The following is a 17406-nucleotide window of genomic DNA, read 5'->3' as shown; positions in this document are numbered from 1 at the left end:
GGAGCGGGCGCGCGCGCCGTGACGCGGCAATAAAGGCGGAGTGCCGGTGACGCCGAGTGGCTGCGGCGCGATGGAGCGGGGAGCCCTTCCCGGGCCCGGCGGCGGCGCGGAGCGGGCCCCCGGCGGGGCGGCGCTACGGGGACAGCCGGCGGGCGGCTGCGGGCCCTGGGAGATGCGCGACCGCCTGGGCACCGGCGGCTTCGGTAACGTCTGCCTCTACCAGCACCAGGTGGGGCGGCGCGGAGCGGGGCCGGGCCAGGCCGAGCCGGGCGGCGGGGAGGGCTGGGCCGGGCCGGGCCGGGCTGGGGTGGCTGACGGCGCGGTGTCCCGCAGGACTCGGGCGCCCGGGTGGCTATCAAGTCCTGCCGGCTGGAGCTCAGCGTCAAGAACAAGGACCGCTGGTGCCACGAGATCGACATCATGAAGAAGTGAGTGCGGACGGGGCCCAGCGGCCCCGAACCGGCCGCCGGGGCGCGGAGGCAGCCGGGGTCTTGGCCCCTGAACCGGCCGGGCTGAGGGAGCAGGGCATGGGGACAGACAGCCCCTGAACTGGCCGGGCTGAGGGTCTACCTCTTGTCTAGCAGCTCAACGCCAGTTAACCTGTCATCCCAAAATGTCCAAGCACTTCTCTGGTGTACTAGCTCATGCCTTGGCTTGGGACCTAGTGACATCCAAACCCCCCCAGCACTGTTGTGCTGCCTGTGTTGTTTGTCCATCCTAAATTCCTCCAAACTCACACTATGCTATGTGTTGTTTTTATGTGGTGACATGAGAACACCCGTGTGTTTGCATACTGTGCACTGCATTCCTAGCATCCAGGAATCTAGGAACTGCTTTTATTCCTGTCATGTTCCTGCACATACAGAATAATGTCTCATAAATAATACTTTCTTGTGAGAAACTACGTACTCTATGCTGCCTGCCATCCCTCTCTCCAGCATGTCAGCTGGAGGTGCCTGTGAACCAGACCTGGCCAGGTTTGTCCTCATGGCCATGAGTGGTAGCTCTGGGTGTCAAGGTCTCGTACAGTTGTTTGCTTATCCTGAGAATTCCTCCTATTTTGAGAGCGGTGCTGGAGCATGAAATGCTCTGTCCCACTGGTGGGAGCAGGGATGCCGATGAGTTTTGTTCCGAGTTGTCTTCACTAAGGCCTGCAGTGCCCTGGCTGCCTAGAGCTTTATTGAGCTCCTACTCTGCCGCCTTGTCACCCTCACCTGCTCACTGTATGCACCAACATTGGAGGAGACCACTTACAGACAACCTGAGTTTGTAAGTTGGGGCTTCGTGGTCACTGTTCTTGCTAGCATTTTCACCATATTAATTTTCTAAATATGAGTACTGAGGCGCACAGCTACAGCTGCTCTTGTGGCTTCCAGAAGCTTTGGAAGGTGTATGCAGAAGGAATTTGTCTTCACTTCCTTCTGGATGTGCCATTTATTCCCAAGAGTAGCATGTATTACAGGCGGTCAGGAAGCAGCTGTTTGAATTCAGTTGCAGAAATAAGCTCTTCCCTGCCTATGTGGATTTTGCCTGCCTGGGTCTACCTCCCTAGTACAGTTACACAAGTATTAACAGATTCCTCTGAAAGCCTTGGGCCAGGGGGAAACTGTCCCTGAATGCAGAAACAGACGCGCATATATATATATATAACAACTTTGCCAGGAATGTGCAGGAATCCGGAACTTGAGCGCAGATCCCCATCATCAAAGCCCTGTACCTGACCTTTGAGATGTTGTTTCTGCTTATCACTGGTGTGTGTATTCCCAAGACATGGATTTTATGCTTTTGGATGCTGGTAGGTACCAGCTGAAGAGCGTACTTCTCAGCAAGGATACGTATAGGGAGCAGAAATTGTACCTGAATCATAAAACATGGTTGGTTGACAATCTTGTCTTGTTCTTCCAAAAAAGGAGTCAGAGTTTTCATCCAGCTTTCCACGTGCTTAGGTTGAACCATCCCAATGTAGTAAGAGCCTGTGAAGTTCCCGAGGAGATGAACTTTCTGGTTAATGACGTTCCTCTTCTGGCAATGGAATATTGTTCAGGGGGTGACCTCCGGAAGGTAATGTCTGCTTTCCTTTACAGTTTGTGGCAAAATAAGTGGCATTAATGCTGTTTCTGTAACTGGTTGTCTGTGAAACTGTGTGTTTTCTGTGCCCTTTTCTTTCTAGGTACAGGTGTGGGGCAGTAAATGTAAAGTGGAAAAAAAAACCCCATGCATGGCAAATGAGGCTTGTGGTTTTGAAACCAGAGGACAAAGAGCAGTCCAAGGGCAGATACTCTTCTATCCTGAAGCAGCGTGTCCTTTCATGGAACTGCTTTAGCATTAATGCAACTTCCCGTAGCCTAGATACTCACACCTAGTGTGTTTGGCTTTGCTGCACTGTGTCTCTCTCTAACTGGAGTCTGATCTCATTTTGATTTGCGTGTATCCAGTGTTGTATTGCTCTCAGCACAGGGAAGTATCCTTTTGGTACTGGACTGGGGCCTCCAGGGCTTCAGAAATTTGCCTGTTTTCCTGCTGAACTGGGAGCTGCCCTTCTGCAAAGCAGCAACACCCATGAGTAAAGCAACCTTTCGGCAGTTCCCCGGGCAGCGGCTGCATGGCCCAATAGAGTTTGTGCTCCCTTTCCATTGCAGCTGGATTCGGGAAGCAGCTATTTGTATAGGGGTGAAGAAGCAAATCCATGATGATTAAGGTTTGCTTAGAAATCCCCTCATCTAAGTGATCAGGAAGCTCATTTTTCTGTTGTTACTGGCCTTAATTAGCACCAGAGGAATGTGAGCGATGTTGAATGCAGTAACTGTATCTGCGATAGCAGCTAGTGTATGGATTTTTGCCTCATGTAGCAATGTAGCCTCATTTTATGTTTTCAAGTTGTTTAAAACAGTAGGGACAATTTTAAGAGAGAAGGTTGTCAATGAAAGTGGGTGGGTATATGTGAAAATAGCATTTGGATGTTGCAAACACACATAGCTGACCATGTTCTCAGTGACACTGACACTTTTACAGTAACAGTTTTGAGACTACTTGGAAGTAAATTGGAGACCCTGGCAAAGAAATTTGGGGTTTCATTAGCACTACTTGCAATGCAGTGTTTGATCATTTAATTTCTGATGAATCCTCAGATGTGTAGATGCTGAAACAATTTAGGAAGTAACATGTTTCATTTCACTTGATCACATGTAATGCTTTGTTCCTTGAAGAAAAAAAATGCATGTTCTTTTTATGTCTGATCCTGCTCTTTAAATCTTTCTCTTACACTTGCTTGGCGTCATTTGTGTTTTGCACCGCTGTTGATTTCTTATTGCACATCTTCAATCTTCCGTAAAGCCTGCGAAAGCATCTGCTTCTGTCATGCACATTTTTATGCTTGTGCTCTTTCAAGGTAGTGTTTTGGGCTCTGAGCTTGATGTCTGACTTTGCCCCTCTCCCCCTTTTGTTGTTCAGCACATCTACCCAGAACTTAAGGAGTGAGATATTGAAGTTTGGCTTCTCCCCCATAAAGCTTTGACTACTGGTTGTGCCTGAAGCATGGGAGGCAGGCAAAAATGTGAGGGTACGTCATGGGAGGGGTAGCTGCTGTGCAGAAGTGTAGCTCGGTCATCTATAAAAGCCTTCAGGGTAGTAAAAATCAGATCACATGCTGATTGACTTAGGGTGGCTGCAGATGTGGGAAATTGCTGAAGCTACTTGTTGACAGTTCATTAAGACAGTGATTAGGAGGGGGTTTCCTACAATGCTTCTGCCATACCTTTTGCTAGAGGAGAAAAACTCAGGGCAAGGGAGAGATGAAGAAGCACTTGAGAGTGAAGGCAGGGTTGAGAGCTCAGGTCACGGTCCGTGCTGTGGACACTCCAGTGATCCACAGGCCAATGGTTTGCCTTTTAGCTCCAGGTTAGCTAGGTGGGCAACCTAGAAGCCAGTGTGCTGAAGTGTTGAGCAGCTTCTTCTCATTGTGGGAGGGCAGTCAGGAAGGAGACAGTGTCCCAGGACAGAGCTAGCCAGCGATTGAGTGCCCTGAGCTGAAGAAGGTGACTTGTCTGGAGTGGGGCAGCCTGCGGCAATAGCACCGTTATCGTAGAACATGCCCTTTGCTGGTTTTAAGGTGCCTGGCCATGAGGTGAGTAGCTGGTACCGTGCCTCGGACCCTTCAGGGCTCAGGCAGCATTACGGGAGTAGGGACTGACTACGGGTGACTGCAGAGGTGGCTGCACAGTGTTTAGCAGCCTCTTGCAGGGGGGCTGATACCTGGGTGGCTTTTCCATAGCATGGGGTGTCAGTTGGGTACAGCACACTGAGGAAAACAGGCTCTGAGTCCGTGGCCAGCTTGTTCAGATTAAAGCAACAATTGTTTTGGGCCAGCTGGGCTGTTTGGGAGCTATAAATGACTGCAGTGATCTTCTTTTCTGTGGCCTACACTGAATTTAGGAGTTAACCTGTTGGTTTCCCTTCTCATCCTTTTGTCGGAGGGCTTAGATGCATATCTATTCCTTTTGCTTTTTGTCACTCCCATCAAGCCAAACTTCAGCATATGAAGAACAAGCCTCAGGGTCCCTGTTGCCTGCAGCCATATGGCCTTGCCCTTGGTCTCTCGCCCATTAGCATTCTGATGGCTTTCATGCTTTTGTGGTACTATCCTAGCAGTCCAAATCTTCTTTTCAACCCCATCTCTGTGCAGTGAATTTTCCTTTTGTCGGAGTTGTTTTCTTTTCCCCACAGCTTTTATTTCACAAAGCCAACTACCTCATTCAACTACAGTTACATTTGAGCTGTGCTGTTTCCTGTGTCGTGTCAGCAGGGGATGGACAATGTTCTTGACAGTTAAATGTTGCAGTGTGGATCTAAACATATTTTTCTTTACTGTAGTTGATAAACAAACCGGAAAATTGCTGTGGACTTAAGGAAAGCCAAATACTTTCTCTGCTTAGTGACATTGGTACGTAGCCTAATGCCTTTCTTGTGTTTGGTTGGGTTTTTTCGTGGGGTGGGGATGGGGTTTATTGTGTGTAATGGCATTTTGCTTTTTCAGTTGACCCTGAAAAGAGGCCTAACGAGAACAGGGTGTTAAAACAAATAAAGTTTCTGTTCCAGAGGAAGTACTTGGTATCCCTGCTGATCAGAGACAAGAAACTTGCCATAATGATGTGTCTGTGGAACGGGATTGGAAAAGTTGTGTTAGTGGTCACCTGTAGGTGACTGTGACATTAACATTTTGTTAAGGTCGTGGTTTTCCATTCAAACCCTGTTTCTGTTCATGGCTCTGAAGATGCCAAACTGCATGTCACCTGGAGAAATGTAACTCTTACAAGCGAAAAAGCAAGAACCAATGTGGGATGTGCCAAAGCTGCCCTTTGGCTTCTCTGTTTGCTTAGTAGAAGGAAAATGTTGTTTGTTCAGGGTGACAGTACAGAGGAGATGATCGACTGGAGTGGAACTCAGAGCAAGGTAGGTAAGAGGATAGCAGAAGAGGAAACCAACCATGCCATGCTAGTCTGGCAATCTCCTGGCTAATGATTTGCTCTGAACTGAGGGTTAGGTAGGTGATCCCAAAATAAGTGTGCCTGAATGTAGAGAAGCTTCTCATTTTGGAAGAGCGATCCTGTTAGTCGGCATTAGAGTTGTGGCTAGCACAGTGATGGAGATAATTTTCTCCTTTACTCAGCAGTGGGGAGGCTCTGTCTGGATACAGTTGTCCACATCTGGCCCCAAGTTCCAGAGGGATGTGGTGATCCCATCAAAGCCCTGCAAAGGCTGCCCAGGGCCTGGAGCGCCTGACCGAGCAGGAGACAGGCTTGTTGGGTCTGGCTGCAGGGAGGCGGAGGAGGGTCAGAGAGCAGCCTGTGGCTACAGAAAGGACAGGTGCAAAGGCAATGGATGGGACCAAACTGTGCTTGGTGAGCAGCATAACAAGGGGCACCAGCCCTGTGTTGCACTGTGGGAAGCTGAAGCATGAGGTTGGAGAAGAAACCTCCTTTCCCACTAACACTGCTGTTGTGCTGTATGTGGCCCTAGGGAAGGTCCCAAGGCCCTGTAAGAAAATAAAAGACATGAGACTGAAACTAGCCTTCCTGTCCATCAGGAAGTGCCCGGCTGCTTGGACATTCTGGGATGGAGAAGTCATCTGACTGAGGGTGATGCCTACAGAGGTTTCTGTAGCAAGTAGTCTTTCCAGGAGAGCTCCTCAGTAGAGCTCCTTGTGGTTTTGGTTTTCTTCCAGGGAACCCTTCTCTACTTGTAGGAATGGAGCTAGTTTTGACATGAGAGTGTTTTGGACATATTGTTCTGCACTTCTGTCCTTTCAGTGCTCAGAGGGCTTGCAGTTGAGTTCCTGAAATCAAGCTCAAGTCTGTGTTCCTTCATCCTTTTTCCCCTTCCACCTGCAGAATGGGGTCTGTTGTCTTCATAATAAGTTGAATGTCTTTGGCATGTCTTTGGCAAAGGTTTGAAAAGGCAAGAGAGAAGAAATGCAAGTTAGAAGCTGTTAAATGTATGAATGAGTCGTAAGTCAGTGAAGGTTGGTGACTTTCTTCTGATGGGAGAAAGTGAACTGTGGACAAGGCATGTTGGTTGAGTATTTCTTTTAAAATAATTCCGTAATGAATTTGTGGTGATGGCTCGTTAGAAGTAGGCTTTACACGATGTGCAGTCAGAATATCTGTTGCATAGGAAAATCTGAAATACCCCATGGTGGAGATGAGAAAATATAATATCTGCCTTGGGCCTTTCATGGGACCTTTTATTTCCACTTGCACATCTACAACCTTTAAAAACCATGGCTTAAAAAAAAAAACCCTTCAAATTTTGAAAGTTGTCTTTTGGTGTTTTGTCTGTGGCTATGTCCTGTGGCAGACACTTGCTTGATGCTCTTTTATTTACCCAACAGTGTTGTTATATGGGTGGACCAGTAGTGAATTTTCCCCTTCCCACAGGCAGGATTGCTCTTGTCTCCTTTTTGTTAGTGGCTCCACAGTCCCCTCAAGGCAGTTGAAGCACAGACTGTTGTCACAAGGCAAAGTCCTTCTCTTTGCTTTTTCTCGGGTGCGTGCTCCTGTTCCCTCCCCTATTGCAGCCACTCCCACATGCAGGTAAGGAGCAGGTTCTGGAAAGTAGCCTGGCTAAAATATGATTATTTTTTTCTTAGTAGTTTCTGGCTGGATCAGTCCCAGATCGAGCTGATCATGTGGTGCCATAAATGCTTGTGGTACCATGGAAACTGTCTGGGAAGGGGCGAGTTCGGGAGCCTGTGTTCCTTCTGGGGACAGCCCCTATGTAGATTGGCTTAAAGCAATCACAGAATTTCCTTTTTAGTGGTGGGAGTGATAAAAGTGGTGCTACTTTGAGCACACCAGTCCCCCGCCAGCAGAGGGGGAGCCTTGAGCCCCTAAGTTTGGTGTTTCTAATACTGCACCTCGGTGAGCTGCTCCACACAGGATTAACCAGAGGCTGCCTAGGAATCAGTTTTTAGCTCTAGCTGTTCTTCTGCTTCGTTGCAGCTAGACAGTCCCTTTCCTGATGGCTGGTTTGCACAGCTGTACTTTGGCAGCAGTGGAAGTTCAGTAGAAGCTCTATAAGCCACTATTGGTGGTAGTTTTAGGTCAATGGGAAACTTCACTTGTTTCATTTGATTAATAAATTTCAGTGCTTTCTTTCGTTAGCATCTTGCGTAATGTGCTCGCATCTATAAATAGGTCTTTTGGTTATTGTGTGTTAATTTACCAAGATCTTAGGCTAGAGGATGTGCAGAGCTATTTCAAGCTGCCTGCGCATTTTGGAGACCTGTTTGGTTGCTTGCATGCTGTGGTTCATTTTGTAACACTGCAGTTTGAGGAGAATTAATCTGCCTTCTCTCTTGCCTTACAGGCAAGAGATGTGACCTGTGGTTATGCCCTGAAGCGTGGACTCTGTAGCAACCTCTGTTTCTGCAGAGCAGAGGAACAGAGCTAGTTCGGTCCTAGCATCAGTCTGACGAATCTTTTAAGTCAATAGTTCTTAATGGTGCTTTAAAATGAAAATTTATTGGTGTCAACCCCAAAGTCAGGGGTATTAGATTTTTATCAGATACATCTTTAATCAATGTGAGTTTATTTTTCTATTAAATCAAACACGTGTCTTTCAGGGTCTGGTATTCAGTATTTGCATGAAAACAGAATTATACACAGAGATTTAAAGCCTGAAAATATTGTTCTTCAGGATGAAGGTGGGAAGGTAAGTCAGGTGGCCTCTGTCAGTGGTGTTCCCACTGTCATTTATGGAAGTTATCAGCAGCTTTGTCTTACCTGAGAGAAATAAAAGCGAACAAGTAGTTTGTGGCATTGACCTGGGCTGAAAACTCAACTGTGATTTTACTTAAAGTTTACATCTTCTTGAAGCCAAAAATCCTATTTTGCTTATACTTAAATACTTGCCATTAAAAACAAACAAGTTCTGCTTCCATTCAAGACCCTTGCCTGCAACAGAATGAGTGATATGAGTTTGTGGCATACCTCTGTGTTTGCAGCTTTGAGGGCTGCATGTAAAATCAAGCTAGTTTGGAGAGTCAGCCTAATGGATTTCTTGCTGAAAATTGTTTTCTCTATTGTTACTCTTTGAACAAATGACTTTCCATTCCCGGATAAAAAGTTAGGTGCTCGGCCAAGCTGTAACTGGCAAGCTGCTTTATTTAAAGTGGATTCTGCGTTGAAGTAAGTGGACAACGCCAGCTGATGTGGTGAAGCAGCAAGCCTTAACACTGTGTCACACGTCAAAGCTTCACCATGGACTTTCTCTAGGTTTTCCATTCTGGCTTTCCTCCTCTTGAGTGTGTGCTGTGGGTGTCACTGCACAGATTTGGGGTTGTTTGGTGGGGTTTTTCTTCTGTGAATTTGCTCTTCTGATGAGCTGTTTAAACTGTCTACAGATTGTTCACAAAATAATAGACCTGGGGTATGCAAAGGACCTGGATCAAGGAAGCTTATGTACTTCATTTGTTGGAACATTACAGTATTTGGTAAGACTTTTTTTTTTCCCATGTGTAGAAGTGATGTGGTATTGCCACATTTTATAGAATCACAGAAGTGTGTCAGAAGGAGCCTACAGCAGTCCCGTGTCCAGCCTTCTGCTCACAGCAGGACTGTCACCAACACTAGGTCAGGGCAGCTGTGGCTTGGCCCAGCCAAGCCCTGAAACCTCCAAAAATGGATATCCCACATCTTCCTGGTGATGTGTCCCAAGGATGTTCCCTCTCCAAGGGAAGAAGTGTTTCCTCCTGTCTAATGTGAACCTCTTACATGGTGATCTGGGGCTGTTGCCCCTCATTGTGTCATCTGTCATTTCCAAGATGAGTTTGTCCCTGTCCATCCCCTCCATCCCTTCCTGTGCCGTGGTCGGGGACTGCTCTCAGCCTGCCCACAGCCCAACCACACCACAGCCAGACCCAACAGGCCCAGCTCCCTCCCATCTCTTTATGGCTGGGATGCTCCAGGCCCTGAGCCGCCAGGCAGCTTGAGCAGGGCCACATCAGGGTCCCCATGCTGCTCTGGAACTGGGGGCTACACTTAGACACAGTTTTGTGTCTGCAGAAATGCAAGGAAGTCGATGACCTGAAGTACTAAAGTGTCTTTTTATGATCCTTTTTAGGCTCCAGAACTCTTTGAGAATAAATCCTACTCAGTTACTGTTGATTACTGGAGCTTTGGAACGATGGTATTTGAATGCATTGCAGGATTTAGACCTTTCTTACATAATCTACAGCCATTTACCTGGTAAGACACTTACTCTGCAAGAGGTGGTGCCAGGCAATGGGAGTGACAGCTACTGCGTGTGGTGAGGTGACAGTGTGAACCAGAATGATAAATTTATTGTTGGTTAGGTGCTGTGGCTGGCGGTCTGCTAAGCTTTGCAGAAGCCATTGAAGGGGCAGAAAATATATTTTTATATTTTCACTTCTTACTTTACAATACCAGGAGTGATTCTGCAACAAAAAATATGAAACTTGCTTTTCTGTTAGCATTGAAAAAATAACAGGAGAAAAGGTAAATCTGAGTTTTTACGCAAATGTTAGCTTGAAAAATTATTATATGTTAACAAGAAATAATTTTAACCAATATGTTGCGATAGCTTCCCTTTTAACTGCTAACTCTTGGGATTTTATTATTTTAATAGCTCAGTATTTGTTGCATTTTTTCCAACATGGAAAACTTGATTTCCTAATGTCAGTAGTAGGAAACTGATGAATGAAAGAGATTAGAACAGCTCTTCACTATCCATAGAAGGAGGGGGAGGAGAACAGCACAGACCAGGTGCATGTAGCTTCAGTTCCAGTTGGGGCTGACTGGGACAGAAAGCTGGCTGGCAGCCTCCAGGAGCAAGACTCGTTCTGCTGCCTCACAGCCAGCTGATGACTGTTGACTTGCCCTGGGAAGGCCTGCTGCTCCAGGAGCAGCTGAGCTCTAGGCCAGGCTCACACTAGTGCTGAAGTGAGCCAAGGTAAGGAAACCAAGGCAGAGTTGCTCATAATGCTTTCCGTGGCACTGGATCCAATAGCACACTGTGTTTCTAATACTTATTAGATGCTTCTCTTGGATCAAAGTGGTTTTGCCAGATGACTCTTGTCAATCTTCTCTGTCTCATTAGTACGTGGAGGCCGATTTTGTTGTGCAGGCTTGCTCTGTGGTCAGTGAACTGTTACCTGTTGACCCTTTGGATTGACACTGCCCAGACCTCCTTGCAAGAAGGTGCAAAAGTGTTTCCAGAGGCAGAGTTAATTGCAAGGGCTCCCCTTTTCCACTTGGAGATGCTCTGGGTGCGTCGTTTTGAAAGAAGAGTTTGTTTTTCTAAAGCTACTAGACTGTGGCACTTTTTGCTGCTGCCATATTCAGTTGGCCCTTTGCAAAAGTAATGTTGTCAGTATATCCACAAAGGATTTTATTTTGTAGGCATGAAAAAATCAAGAAGAAGGATTCAAAGCACATCTTTGCTTCTGAAGAGATGAATGGAGAGGTTCGCTTTAGTACCCATTTGCCACAGCCTCACAGCCTCTGTGGGTAAGTGTGTCCTGGTGGCTACATGTGGTAATTTTTGGCTTGTCTTTTAAACTGAGGGCTCCTACTCCTTTATCCCAAGCACTGAGGGGTCCTCCTTTCTCCTAAGGCGTGTTTCAAGCTCCTGAAAAGCTACCATTTGCTGTTAAGGAATAGCCTGTAGCCACATGGCTCTTTTTTTTGATGCTTTGGGCTCTCCAGTGGCAGTTCACCGTGCAGTTTGTGGGATGGTGGCAGTGTGAACTCTGTGACTGCTTCCTGCCCGTTATCACAAGGCCACTGAGTAACATATGCCTGATAACTTGATGGTATTAAATCTCATAAACAAGATACTTGAGTTAGCTGCTCCATGAAAGAGAAGCTTCTAGTACTTGTGTTGGGAAAACTACTGCAACTCCAGCACTGGCCACAAAGATGGTCAGGGCCTATTGAACAGAGCATACAAGGAGAGGCCTATGAAGCTGGGCTTCTTCAGTCTAATGAAGAGAAGGCAAAGGGGGACCTGATTTTGTTTTCTACTGTCTGTTGGGATGTTGCAGAGACAACGGATCTAGGTTCTTCTCAGAGGGGCAAAGCGAAAGGACCAAACACAACAGCACAAGTTACAGCAAGGGAAACAAAATCTGAGCACAGGAAAAACGTTTCCTCATGCTAGTGTTGCGTCCCTGTGACAGGGCCCCTCCATCTGTGGGGACTGCCCAGGCTCATTTGACACCGACACAGTCTTGAGCAGCCCGCTGTAGCTGCGACATTGGCCCTGCTGTGGGTTAGGGCTCGGACCAAAGACCTTCAGGAGGGCCTTCAACCTGAATTAATTGGCCTGTACCAAGTCAGACTGATTGTTTGTCACTTATTTAGAACTTGTACCCAGCAGTGCAGCACAACTCATTGGCACTGGCAGATTTTTAGGAAAAGTACTGGAGTTGAGAATGAAATAAGTACCTTTGTGCCAGTGCTTTGGCTTTTTGCACTGTATACTGTCTTTAAAGATGTTCTTTGTGTGCTTCTTGTGTGCATAAACATGGAGGAGAACCTTCCGGGCAGCTCTGCAGCATGGGGATGGTTATTCTGCAGACAAGGTTTTGAAAACTGCTATTTTGTGTGTATCACAGACAGTTTTTGGAGGAAAAAGAACGAAAAAATTATTCTCCCTGTTACCCATTTTGACACACCTTACTGATGTGTCAAGATACTTTTGACTTAATGAATAGGAGTCAGAAGAGGACATGTAATGCAAGGTACATTGGATGAGCATGTGCTCCTGCTGAGGCCAGTGAAGACTGTTGTTACAGTGGGGTTGCTCACTCTGTGTGTGCTCTCCTCCCCTTCCAAGCTTTCCCTGCTGTCAGGATGAGCAACTGCAGCGAAATCATTGTTCTTCACACACGTTTGACAGATGTTGCACGCATACGGTCTCTAACCAAAGAGTTGTAACCCGATTGCTGTTGTGAGACCCTAGTTTCTTAAGTGGACTGATGTTGTAGAATGTCTGCCTTCTCTTTCTTACTGCCCTTCTGTTTTAGTTTAATTGTAGAACCGATGGAAAATTGGTTGCAACTGATGCTGAATTGGGATCCACAACAGAGGGGTGGAGGTTTAGATCCTGACACCAGTCGTCCAAAATGCTTCCTAATAATGGATCAAATACTGAATTTGAAGGTGAGTGAGGGTTGTTACTGGACTTAGAGGCCTACTGAAAGCATCTCAGAGGACAGGAAGTGTGTTCAGTGGAGCAAAGCTGTAACCCTGGCATCATCCAGCTACAGGATCATGAGCAATAGGTTTTTTTGGTATCAGGAAGTGAGTGTATATACAGCCTGTCCTGTATATGTATCTGAAGGCAAAATATCACCAGCAATATTAATCTCTAGTGTTACAGTTGGAGTAGAAGACTGACCCTATGTTACTGCCTGTCATCTCAGAAAGGACTTGCCAGGGTCAAATAATGGTTTAATATTTGTTAATAACAGTTTTCCTGAACACCACTACTGATGCTGTGACCTCCAGGTCTATGTACTATAGTAGCACCTGTAGCAGAACAGAGATTACATTCACCTGACTCTTCCCTTTGAAGTAATTATTGGAGCTTTGCGGGGGTAGCAAGCATGTGTGGAAGCCAGAGGATCATTTTGTCTGATCTGGGAGGAATCCAAAGGAATTAAAGCTCGAAACACAGAATACTGTGCTCATAATTGGGACTTGTCAAAATCTGTATATTGTTGTGTGGATTGGGTCCTACAATCTCTGCCCAGCTACAGTAAAACTATAGAGAGGGTCATGAGAGCAGTGAGAAGACAAGCACTGGTATGTAACAGCTTTTTTGTATGGAGCGATTGAAGGAAACAGGACTCCCTTTCTTGGGAGCGATACTGGCCAGCATCAGAGACAGCAAGGCTCAAGATGGCCTTTATGCTAGCTTGTCATCATTCTTTTGGTGTGATTAAGCTGCGGCGTCGCTTGTGAAGGCCTATTAGTGCGTTTGTAACTTTCTCTGACATTAACTTAAAAGTTACAGGCCCAGGCTTTGAGTTTTATTATGTGGGGCTTTACTGAACTTGATTATTGTAGTCACTGAAACTCAAATGATGCTCTCAGTCTAACCTTGTTAACTGCTACATATTCCCTCCCAGGTCTTTGTGTCTTTTGTCTTTGATAGCCAGTGACTTGTAATCAGCTTGTACTCTTTTCACAGATAGTACACATCCTAAATATGACCTCTGCCAAAATTGTTTCATTTCTTCTGCAACCCGAGGAGAGCCTTCATTCCCTTCAGAATCGGATTGAGACTGAAGCTGGAATAAGTACTGGAAATCAGGAACTGCTATTGGAAACAGGGATTTGCTTGGACCCTCGGAAACCTGCTTCCCAGTGTGTTATTGATGGCGTAGTAAGAATGATTCTGTTCACTTAATGTCTTTCACATTCTCAGGGAATTTAAAACCTTAGGGAAGATAAATTGCCTCAGTCTTCTCCCACTGGAGACAGTTTGCTCTAAGCATAGTAACTCTTAAGGTCTAGCATTATTTCCTTTATCAGGTAATGTAAGAAGATTCCTAGACTTATACTCTGACTGAATATTTAAATAAAGTAACTTGCTAGCAAAGGGTCCTGTGTTCAGGACCCCTATCAAAATCAGTTTTTTAAGACACCTGATAAGAACAGTGTCTGCCCACAATAATTAGTTCATGGTGTAACCAGGACCCTCTGGGTTAGTAGGTGCTATGTTTGGGATTTCTCTTGTTTACGTACTCTTCTCTCTTCTCACCAGAGAGGCTGGGATAGCTACATGGTCTATTTGTTTGATAAAAGCAAAACTGTCTATGATGGACCCTTTGCTTCTCGGAGTCTATCTGACTGTGTGAATTACATTGGTAAGTATGCTGGAGGACAGCTGGGAGCTGAAAGTGCTGCTTCTCATGTAATATGAAAGTAGATTTGCCTTACCAATCTCTGTACGTTACCTTGAAGGGCGCAGTCTAGTTCAAAGAGGACCAGTTAGAACTAGGAAGAACCTGGAGCAGCCTAACAAAGTTTCATCTGCAGTGCTGTATCTCCACGTTTTGTAGATGTAACAGTTCAGAGTATTTTTGCCCCCGCTTTGGGAACTCACATGTAGAGCAACTTTAGAATTCATTTAAGGTTTTTGCCCTTGTATTAAATGCTGTACTCTGAACAGCATCTAGCCCACTTAAACCTAAGCGTTGCCACAGAACCACAAATATGAATGAAGCCTTGGGAGGTAATATGTGCAACCTAGTCTTGTAGCCTAGAGAGGGAAACTTCTGGTTGTGTCTGCGCGCTACATCCTGGAAAGAAGATTCTGACTTGGGGGCTGTGATTTCATTTGCACAGCCTTCTGCTCTGCTAAAGGTCTTGTCCCTTCACACCCACAGAGTGTGCAGTGATGTCATGCTGGGCGACGTTTGCAGAACCTTGAGTGGTAGCTCACATAGATGTCCTTTGGTGGTACCGAGGGTCAGGGACCTTCTCATCTTAGGGTTTAGCATCTGTAGAAGTTGTGCGCATATCCCTTCTCCTCCTCCCCGTGCACAGATACAAACAGTTTTCAGCTTCTTGTAGTCCTGTCTCCTGAGATTAGGTGCTTTGGATGTTCATGAACAGTTTGCCCTCCTACAGCTCTCCTAGATTTATGCTTCTGAACCCCTATATCAGCATCCTGAGGATGCAGGTTACCTTTTTACCCTGTACTGCCTGTGATAGTTGCATTTCAGCTGTGATCCAAACTCTCGTGTCTCACCTAAGTGAAGGAACAGGTCCCTCATTCTATGCTGCTGATCATTCAGGCCCTGAATTTAGTTACAAAATAAAATCCAGCTTGCTTTGATCACAGAGCTGAGCCAGCGTGTTTGGCCATGTTGCACCCATTGCAGAACTGCTGTCATTCCCCTGTGGACGTTGTGAGTTAGGGCTGGCCTTCAGAGACACTTGGCAGAGGTTCAAAACCTTTCGTACTGTCTTCCTGACAGTTTTCAACTCTAGTGATAGTGTGTCAATAACCCCATAGCACTGATCCTACTTCTGGTCTCACCAAGCAGAGCCAAGTGTCTGAGAAAGTCCAGGCCCCTCCTTCCTCTTGAGTTGTTAGCAGCAGAGCCTGTCAATTGGTGCACGGATACTGGTGGGATCTGCTCCAGTTGCTCCCTCTTTGTTCTGGTGCTGCTGCCTGGCCGTGGCATCATCCATATGATTTTTAGACCATGCATGAAAGCTGCTTTTCTGCTTACAGCTTCCCTTACGTGTCTCTCTGAAATGACAGCAGTCATCTGTAGGACCTAATATACCTCTATGAAGGTATATATACACCCAACATACATGTATGAAGGACTTTGTATGCCTCTATGCCTGGAAGAAAAAACAGTGTCAAGGGACAGGACACATCTACTGGGATACTGCATGTAAAGAAAATGCCTTGTGACATACTGTTAAGTAGCTTAATTTTCTTTGACCTGGCTCTGCAGCAGCAGTGCTAGTTTTTCCTGTCGTCTTTTACTCTCACTCAGGTTTATTCTGATTGGATTTTTTCTGTGTCATGGGCTATTTTATTCTGATGAATCTCATTGCATAGCATTGTTGTGCTGAATCTCTTGGAGCTAAGGGTTTTTACAACGTTTATTGATATCCCAATGTACTGACAGTTCCCAGTCTCAGTAGGGGAACACATTAAGTCCTGCATCTCTTCCCCTTAAACATCTGCATCAGGGACCTGGGAGGAAATGTGCAAAAGATTTGAAGACATTTTTAGATGAAAACCACATCAGGACAGTGACCAATATCGATTGATTAAATGGAGCAATTATTTTAGCCTTGCTAGCTTGTGCAGGTGCTTTAGGTAGAGTTCTTGGATAAGACCACCCATGGGTCCTTCCTTGTGCCATGTTTCATGCAGTGTGCCCTGTGTCTGCTAGTGCCAATAGCCAAAGTGCTCAAAGAAATCAGTGCTCTTGTAGCTGTGAGTTCAAACGTGAGCTGTTGCCTGGCCAATAGCAGGCTGTAAAATACCTGAGGAGCTGTAACATGGAAAGCTTATACATGCTTAGGCAGCATCACATGAAAATATTATATGGCTTAATCCCTTAGTTTAAGCACCTGAAGCAGGAATTAGAAATGTTGTAAGCACTGAAGTCCTTTTCTAGAGTTGTCATTTCATTTGTGTACAATTGTGTTTTTCTCGCCTTTAGTACAAGACAGTAAAATCCAACTGCCGGTTCCTCAGCTGCGCAAGGTGTGGGCAGAAGCAGTTCACTACGTGATTGGGCTAAAAGAAGATTATAGCAGGCTTTTCCAGGGCCAGAGAGCTGCCATGTAAGTTGTTGGTCCTCATTCAGAAGATTCATTATTATGCAAATACAGAGACCGATTGTGTGGAAATTGACATCTCAAGGAGTTTTGGTTACCCAAAGTTTGACAGCCCTCTGCTGTTCTATACTTTTACAGTATAAGGCATATTTGGGTTGGGAGCTAATTCCACTCCAGAAATTTTACTTCGTGGTGCCTGACATTGATAATGACTGAAAAGATTTGAACCTTGAGTATAGTTACGGACTCACAGGATGGCTGAGGTTGTCAGGGACCTCGGGAGGTCATCCATTCTGACCCCCTTGCTCAAGCAGGATCACCTAGAGCTGGTTGCCCAGGGCGATGTCCAGAAGGCTTTTGAATATTTCCAAGGATGGAGACTCCACAACCTCTCTGGGCAACCAGTGCCAGTGCTGGTCATTGTCACAGTAAAAAAGAGTTGCCTGACATTCAGAGAGAACCTCCTGTGTTTCAATTTTTTGCCCATTGCCTCTGGTCCTGTCACTGGGCACCACTGAAAAGAGCCTGACTCCATTCTCTCAGCACCCTCCCCTCGCGTATTTGTCCA

At 46.0% G+C, this 17406-nt stretch overlaps 1 protein-coding gene across 3 annotated transcripts in view; it reads left to right on the top strand.

Moving 5' to 3' along the window:
- Positions 1 to 70: 70 nt before the first annotated feature.
- CHUK (component of inhibitor of nuclear factor kappa B kinase complex) overlaps positions 71 to 17406 on the top strand; it is a 34068-nt gene continuing 16732 nt past the window's right edge. For 2 of the 3 annotated variants that reach the window (XR_015183535.1, XM_086466958.1), the window contains exons 1-12: positions 71 to 229; positions 334 to 428; positions 1947 to 2061; positions 4870 to 4939; positions 8120 to 8208; positions 8900 to 8989; positions 9619 to 9743; positions 10917 to 11024; positions 12545 to 12680; positions 13714 to 13908; positions 14290 to 14392; positions 16721 to 16844. Coding sequence is in view for 2 of the 3 variants with exons in the window: in XM_086466958.1 (XP_086323084.1) it covers positions 71 to 229; positions 334 to 428; positions 1947 to 2061; positions 4870 to 4939; positions 8120 to 8208; positions 8900 to 8989; positions 9619 to 9743; positions 10917 to 11024; positions 12545 to 12680; positions 13714 to 13908; positions 14290 to 14392; positions 16721 to 16844 (1409 nt within the window). In the remaining variant the exon portion in view is untranslated. The remainder of the gene's footprint in view (positions 230 to 333; positions 429 to 1946; positions 2062 to 4869; positions 4940 to 8119; positions 8209 to 8899; positions 8990 to 9618; positions 9744 to 10916; positions 11025 to 12544; positions 12681 to 13713; positions 13909 to 14289; positions 14393 to 16720; positions 16845 to 17406) is intronic. The other variant, XM_086466959.1, reaches the window with a different exon arrangement.

Source organism: Leptosomus discolor, chromosome 6, assembly GCF_034619465.1.
Source record: "Leptosomus discolor isolate bLepDis1 chromosome 6, bLepDis1.hap2, whole genome shotgun sequence".
Taxonomy (NCBI): domain Eukaryota; kingdom Metazoa; phylum Chordata; class Aves; order Leptosomiformes; family Leptosomidae; genus Leptosomus; species Leptosomus discolor.
The sequence above is the reverse complement of the archived record's forward strand: the minus strand, read 5'-3'. Positions and strand labels throughout refer to the sequence as shown.